The sequence below is a fragment of the Cebus imitator genome, unplaced genomic scaffold, assembly GCF_001604975.1.
Source record: "Cebus imitator isolate Cc_AM_T3 unplaced genomic scaffold, Cebus_imitator-1.0 Scaffold266, whole genome shotgun sequence".
In the NCBI taxonomy this organism is placed as follows: Eukaryota; Metazoa; Chordata; class Mammalia; order Primates; family Cebidae; genus Cebus; species Cebus imitator.
Window position 1 is genome coordinate 2,320,222 of NW_016107581.1, and position 6,977 is coordinate 2,327,198.

The 6,977-nt window shown below is 54.8% G+C and overlaps 1 protein-coding gene across 3 annotated transcripts in view; it reads left to right on the forward strand.

Annotated features, from left to right (window-relative positions):
* Positions 1 to 6,779, forward strand: part of NUCB1 (nucleobindin 1) — a 27,371-nt gene extending 20,592 nt beyond the window's left edge. For 2 of the 3 annotated variants that reach the window (XM_017500503.2, XM_037728478.1), the window contains exons 8-12: positions 2,710 to 2,768; positions 3,051 to 3,308; positions 4,844 to 5,014; positions 5,520 to 5,631; positions 5,878 to 6,779. In XM_017500503.2, the coding sequence (XP_017355992.1) occupies positions 2,710 to 2,768; positions 3,051 to 3,308; positions 4,844 to 5,014; positions 5,520 to 5,631; positions 5,878 to 5,996 (719 nt within the window). In that variant the 3' untranslated portion in view covers positions 5,997 to 6,779. The remainder of the gene's footprint in view (positions 1 to 2,709; positions 2,769 to 3,050; positions 3,309 to 4,843; positions 5,015 to 5,519; positions 5,632 to 5,877) is intronic. The other variant, XM_017500504.2, reaches the window with a different exon arrangement.
* The last annotated feature ends 198 nt before the right edge of the window (positions 6,780 to 6,977 follow it).

Consider the following 6,977-nt stretch of genomic DNA (forward strand, 5'->3'; position numbering starts at 1 on the left):
CATGTTGGCCAGGCTGGTCTTGATCTCTTGCCCTCAAATGATCCGCCTGCCTTAGCCTCCCAAAGTGCTGGGATTACAGGTGTGAGCCACTGCACCCAGCCTTCTTTTTATTTTTTGATAGTCTTGCTCTGTTGCCCAGGCTGGAGTGTAGTGGTGTGACCTTGGCTCACTGCAACCCCTACCCTCCACCTCCCTGGATCAAATGATTCTCCTGCCTCAGCCTCCCGAGTAACTGGGATTACAGGCATGCACCACCATGCCTGGCTAATTTTTGTATTTTTAGTAGAGGTGGGTTTTCACCATGTTGGCCAGGCTCATCTAAAACTCCCAACCTCATGTGATCTGCCCGACTTGGCCTCCCAAAGTGCTGGGATCACAGGCGTGAGCCACCATGCCCAGCAGAAAGCCCTTTCTCTATGGTGGATCAAAGGCACACATCCCTCAGTCTGGAAACGTGACCTGGGTCTGCCAAGACCCCTCAGGTATGCCCAGCACCCTGTCCCAGAATCTGCAGCCTGTCAGAAGAGCTTAACAAGGCCTAACTCATTCATTCAGTAAATCTTCACTAAGCTCTCTCTAAGGACCAAGCTTTCTGAAGACCTTGTGGATACAACTGTCAATAAAAGAAAGTACCTCCCCTCAGGGCAAGTGATCAGGCACACAGATCATACCATACTGTACTAACTCCAAGAGACTGTAGAGCATGAGAGGTGCTAGCACTTTACAGAAGCTGCCAATTGAACTAATGTACCATTGAAAATAAGATGCATCCGGGGCTGGGTGCAGTGGCTCACACCTGTCATCTCAGCACTTTGGGAGGCCAAGGCGGAACATTGTGTGAGCCCAGGAGTTCAAGACCAGCCTGGACAACAAAGTGAAACCCAGTCTCTATTAAAAAAAGAGAGAGAGAGACGCTGGGTGCGATGGCTCACACCTAGAATCCCAGCACTTTGGAAGGCGGGTGGATCACCTGAGGTCAGGAGTTCAAGACCAGCCTGGCCAACATGGGGAAGCTCCGTCTCTACTAAAAGTAGAAAAATTAGCTGGGTGTGGTGGCAGTCGCCTGTCATCCCAGCTACTCGGGAAGCTGAGGCAGGAGAATCGCTTGAACCCGGGAGGTGGAGATTTCAGTGAGCCGAGATCGTGCCATTGTACTCCAGCCTGGGCAACAAGAGCAAAACTCCGTCTCAAAAATAAATAAATAAATAAATAAAAATAAAGATGCATCCCTATTTCAGGGGTGATAAAATAGAAAAAGGTACATCTCAGAATTAGTGAAGGTTCTAGACCGGATGCGGTGGCTCACGCGTATAATCTCAGCACTTTGGGAGGTCGAGGCGGGTGGGTCACCTGAGGCCAAGGATTGGAGACCAGCCTGGCCAACATGGCGAAACCCCATCTCTATTAAAGATACAAAATAAAGTAAATAAAAATACAAAAATTAGCCAAGTGTGGTGGCGCCCACCTATACTCCCAGCTACTTGGGAGGCTGAGGCAGGAGAATCGGCTGAACCCTGGAGGCAGAGGTTGCAGTGAGCCAGGATCACATTACTGCACTTCAGCCTGGGCGACAGAGCAAGACTGGGATTACAGGCGTGAGCCACTAAGCCCAGCCCCTACATTTTCTTTATTCTTTTTTTTTTTTCTTCGACATGGAGTTTAGCTCTTGTTGCCCAGGCTAGAGTGCAATGTTGTGGTCTTGGCTCACTGCAACCTCCACCTCCCGGGTTCCAGCAGTTCTCCTGCCACAGCCTTCCCAGTAGCTGGGATTACAGGCCTGTGGCACCACACATGGCTAATTTTTTGTATTTTTAGTAGACACAGAGTTTCTCCATGTTGGTCAGGCTGGTCTTGAACTCCCAACCTCAGGTGATCCATCCAGCTCAGCCTCCCAAAGTGGTGGGATTATAGGCATGAGCCACCGCATTAGGCCATATTCTTTATTCTTAATTTGAATGTAAACAGTCCATGTGGCTAGTGGCTACCGTGTTGGACAGCGCAGATCCAGAGTTTAGACAGAGAACGGTTCCCCAGGCCTGAGCCCTACACCACACTAGCATGTCGAAGTCAGGAAGAGGATGGAGCCGGACAAGGAGACAAAGGGGCAGCCAGAGAAGACAATCATGTTCTGTAAGCCAAGGGCAGAAAGTCAAGTCAGGTGTAGGTGGAAAATTATCCACTGGATTTGCAAGATCAGGGTTCCCAGCCTCCTCCACAGGAGCAGGTTGTGTTCATCTGAGGGAGCCGAAGAAGGAGGAGGGCCAGTGGTGAGGACAGTGAGTGTGGCCGACTCAGCCTGGAGCCCTGCAGCTGTGAGTGGTGTATTGGCAGCAGAGGCTCCCCTGGCGCTTGGAGTTGGCACTGGCCTGGTTTTCTGGGAGCCAGAGGTCCCTGATAACCTTGGAGCTGACTCTGTGCCCAGAACACTGGATGCCAGGGCCAGAGAATCCTGCATGACAGTGACCCAAGCATGTTTCTACAAATCCCACCCCTCATCTGTTCCATTCTCAGCACCCTGCTTGCTAGGCAGTGGCCCTAGCAACGGGCCTAGTGGGGTGGGAAAGCCTGAGGGCTACCGTTCCACTGCGGGAGACCCGTAGTTACCTGTCCTCTGATAACAGACTCCACCTCGGCCGAAAATTTCTTCACCTGGGACCTGATGCGCCTCGTCCTCGGTCCCCCGATACCTTGCTATCTCCTTCCCTTCAGATATCAACAGCGATGGTGTCCTGGATGAGCAGGAATTGGAGGCCCTCTTCACCAAGGAGGTGAGCATCTTAGAAGCCTCGGGCACCTAGACGGATGCACACCCAGACGAGCCACTTGCTGCTTCTTAGCCATCCCTTTAAATCCCCCCGGATGAGAGCTCAGTGAAAACTACAACTCCCATCAGCCCCTGGGGCAAAAATGGCTTCCAGAAATGTTGGCGTGCCCAAAGGACTGCTGGGAGTTGAAGTTGTCGGGTTGTGAGTCTGAGGAGGAAGGGGTAGCCTGGGAATGAACTCGCCTGGGACCACTCAATGCCGGCTGCCTCTCACTTGCCCCTGCAGCTGGAGAAGGTGTACGACCCAAAGAATGAGGAGGACGACATGCGGGAGATGGAGGAGGAGCGACTGCGCATGCGGGAGCACGTGATGAAGAATGTGAGAAGGGGTGCCAGGTGGGGGAGAAGACTGGGCCGCAGCTCTGTCACTCACCCTTATCTGGCTCCCCAGGTGGACACCAACCAGGACCGCCTCGTGACCCTGGAGGAGTTCCTTGCATCCACTCAGAGGAAGGAGTTTGGGGACACCGGGGAGGGCTGGGAGGTGAGGACCTGGGGATACTCGGGGTCCTGAACCTCTAGCCACGACCTTTCTTTCAGAGTCTCAGGCCCCTTCTCTTTCTCTCTGGGTCTCCGGCCAGTCTCCTGGGTCACTGTGTCCCCCTCTCTGGGTCTTTGTTGTTTCTTTTCTTTTCTCTTTTTTTTTTTTTTTCTTTCTTTCTTTTCTTTTTCTTTCTTTTTTTTTTTTTTTTTTTTTTTGAGACGGGGTCTTGCTCTGTCTTGTAGGCTGGAGCTCAGTGGTACGATCTTAGCTTACTCCAACCTCCACCTCCTGGATTCAAGCGATCCTCCCACCTCAGCTTCCTGAGTAGCTGGGATTACAGGCGTGTGCCACCACATCCAGCTAATTTTTGTATTTTTTTTAGAGATGGGGTTTCGCCATGTTGGCCAGGCTGGTCTCGAACTCCTGACCTCAGCTGATCCTTCTGCCTCAGCCTCCCAAAGTGCTGGGATTACAGGTGTGTGTCACCACGCCCAGCTAATTTTTGTATTTTTTGGTAGAGACAGGGTTTTGCCATGTTGGCCAGGCTGCTCTCAAACTTCTGGACTCAAGCTGTCCACCTGCCTCAGCCTCTCAAAGTGCTGGGACTACCCAGGCTGGAGTGCAGGGGTGTAATCATGGCCCATGACAGCCTCAAAGTCCTATCCTCAAGTGACTCTCATGCCTGAGCCTCCCTATTAGCTGGGACTACAGGCACATGCCAGCATGCCCAGCTTATCTGAGTCATTCTTTTTTTTTTTTTTTTGAGACGGAGTTTCGCTCTTGTTACCCAGGCTGGAGTGCAATGGCGCGATCTCGGCTTACCGCAACCTCCGCCTCCTGGGTTCAGGCAATTCTCCTGCCTCAGCCTCCTGAGTAGCTGGGATTACAGGCACGTGCCACCATGCCCAGCTAATTTTTTGTATTTTTAGTAGAGACGGGGTTTCACCATGTTGACCAGGATGGTCTCGATCTCTTGACCTCATGATCCACCCGCCTCGGCCTCCCAAAGTGCTGGGATTACAGGCTTGAGCCACCGCGCCCGGCAGTCATTCTTTTTATTTATTTACTTCTTGATTTATTTATATTTTTTGAGACAGGGTCTCCTCTGTCACCCAGGCTGGAGTGTAGTAGAGTAATCATAGTTCACTGCAGCCTTGAATTCCTGGGCTCAGTCCCAGCTAATCTAGGTCTCTCTTTTATTTATTTATTTATATATATATTTTCAAGATGCCCAGCTAATTTTCTGTAGAGACAGGGTCTCGCTCTGTTGCCCAGGCTGGCCTTGAACTCCTGGCCTCAAGCGATCCTTCCCACCTTGGCCTCCCAAAGTCCTGGGATTACAGGGGTGAGCCACAGTACCTGGCCTTGCCTCTTCGTCTGTATTCCACTCCCACCTCCCACTTGGGCCTCTCTGCCCACGCGCTCGGCCCTAGCCTCCCAGCCTCCTCTACACCACCCACATTGGTATAGTCCTCTCCAGTGTGAGTGGCCGAGGTTGGACCTGTGCCCTGATGGTCCCTGTGCCCACCCTGCAGACGGTGGAGATGCACCCTGCGTACACCGAGGAGGAGCTGCGGCGTTTCGAGGAGGAGCTGGCTGCTCGGGAGGCAGAGCTGAACGCCAAGGCCCAGCGCCTCAGCCAGGAGACAGAGGCTCTAGGGCGGTCCCAGGGCCGCCTGGAAGCTCAGAAGAGAGAGCTGCAGCAGGTGACAGCAGGGGAAACTGCTTCCATTTCCATCTGCTGAGCCTCTGGCTACCCTTGTCCATGTCCCCACGGGTGTCTAGAAGCTGGGAAGGCTTGTGGCCACCATGTTAATCACTGGGGGAGTCTCAAGTGTTTGCCCCCATACTGAGTAAGGGCAGATGCTTTCCTTCTCTGACAGCTCTGTGGCTGCCATGTTAGATAAGGGCAGTAAGGCTGTAAGTGACGAGGGAAAGGCCCAGGAGCGGAGGAAGGGCAGACTGAGCCAGGGCTGGGCGAGGGCTTCCCTGTCCCACCGCAGGACCCATGCCGTGACGGGAGGGAGAACTAGATCCTTGACTATCACTAAGCCCGACTGTCAATGAAAGAAAAACTGAGGCCCATGGGGAAGGGATTGGCCAGTGACCACGTAGCAGGTGGCTGTGAAGTCTCAGTTTGGGGGCTGAAGCCCGAGCACTTGCAATGCCAACATCACACCCTCTTGTCTGTGCGACCCCCACCTCCTGCAGGCCGTACTGCACATGGAGCAGCGGAAACAGCAGCAGCAGCAGCAGCAGCAGCAAGGCCACCAGGCCCCGGCTGCAGACCCCAAGGGGAGGCTCAAGTTCCACCCAGACACAGGTGCGGCCCTGGCCCGGGGAGGAGGGGCTACAGGGCTATAATTCTGGGGTCTGAGGTTGGAGGGGCTGGGGCCTGGACTCCCAGATCTGAGGGAAGAGGGCCTGGGACCTGGACTCCTGGGTCTGAGGGAGGAGAGGCTGGGGGCTGGGACCCATGGATGTGAGGGAGGAGGGGCTGGGCCTCCAGGAGCCTGGGGGAGGCGGAGTTGGGATGTCCTGTGCCACCATTCCCTCCCTCCATTTCCAGATGATGCACCCGTCCCAGCTCCAGCTGGTGACCAGAAGGAGGTGGACACTTCGGAAAAGAAACTTCCTGAGCAGCCCCCTGAGGCTGAGGTGCCCCAGCCAGATTCCCAGCATCTGTGAGCCTCCGGACCCCAGCCCTCTGGACTCCTGATGCTCCAAGGCGGCTGATGGCGCTGGATGAAGTGACACAGTCAGCTTCTGTGGGGGCTGGCACCGTGTGGGCCTGCTCAGGGGGGCGGCGCGGGCTGGCATTTCACACATTGCTGCTGCCCCGGGTCCACCTGTCTCCACTTTCACAGCCTCTGAGTCTGTGGTCCTTCCCTTCTGTCCTCTGAGGGGCCTGCCTTCTCTCGTGTCCAGTAGGTGCTCTGTGATCAGCTTAACTTAGGGAAGCACCCTCCCCTTCTCATCTGTCCCAAGAGGGTCTGCTCTGAGCCTGCGTTCCTAGGTGGCCCTGGCACCCTGTATGCACACAGCTACTGGAGTCCTGCCTGCTGCTCCGGGCCAAGCTTCTGATTAACAGGGGCATGGGGTGGTCCCTCGAGACCTTCCCCTACCTTTTGTGGGACCAGTGATACCTCTAAGACAGCGTCCCCTCTACAGCTGGGTGCCAGAGGTAGGGGATCCTCAGTGTAGCCGGCGAACCATGATACCAGGAGCCCAGGCCTTCCTGAGCCTCTGGCTTCCAGCCAGCTCATTGCCAGCCTCCTCCTGGACCCCAACCTCTTCCCCACAGCCCCAGAAGGGTCCCAGACCCCACTCCAGGACCTGGTCCCAGCCCCTCAGCCTCATCTGCAGCCCCTGGAGGCCGTTCCCGCCCACCTTTCTGGCCTCATGTCACACTGCTCTGCTTCCTGCTCCATGCTCCAGTACCACCTAAATATACCTTCTGGAACAAATGCATGGCCCTGTGCCTGTGTATCTGTACCGGTCCCTCCGAAACCCTGTTACCACGTCACCTGCCAGAGTCCCCACCTTTGAAGAACTGATTCAACATCACTTCTGTGAGGCCTAGTCCTGGCATCTTTCCGTCTGCCCCGATGTGGCTGCAGCCTTCACCTAGGGCCCCTTCAGCAGCCACAAGGACAGAAAACCCAAACC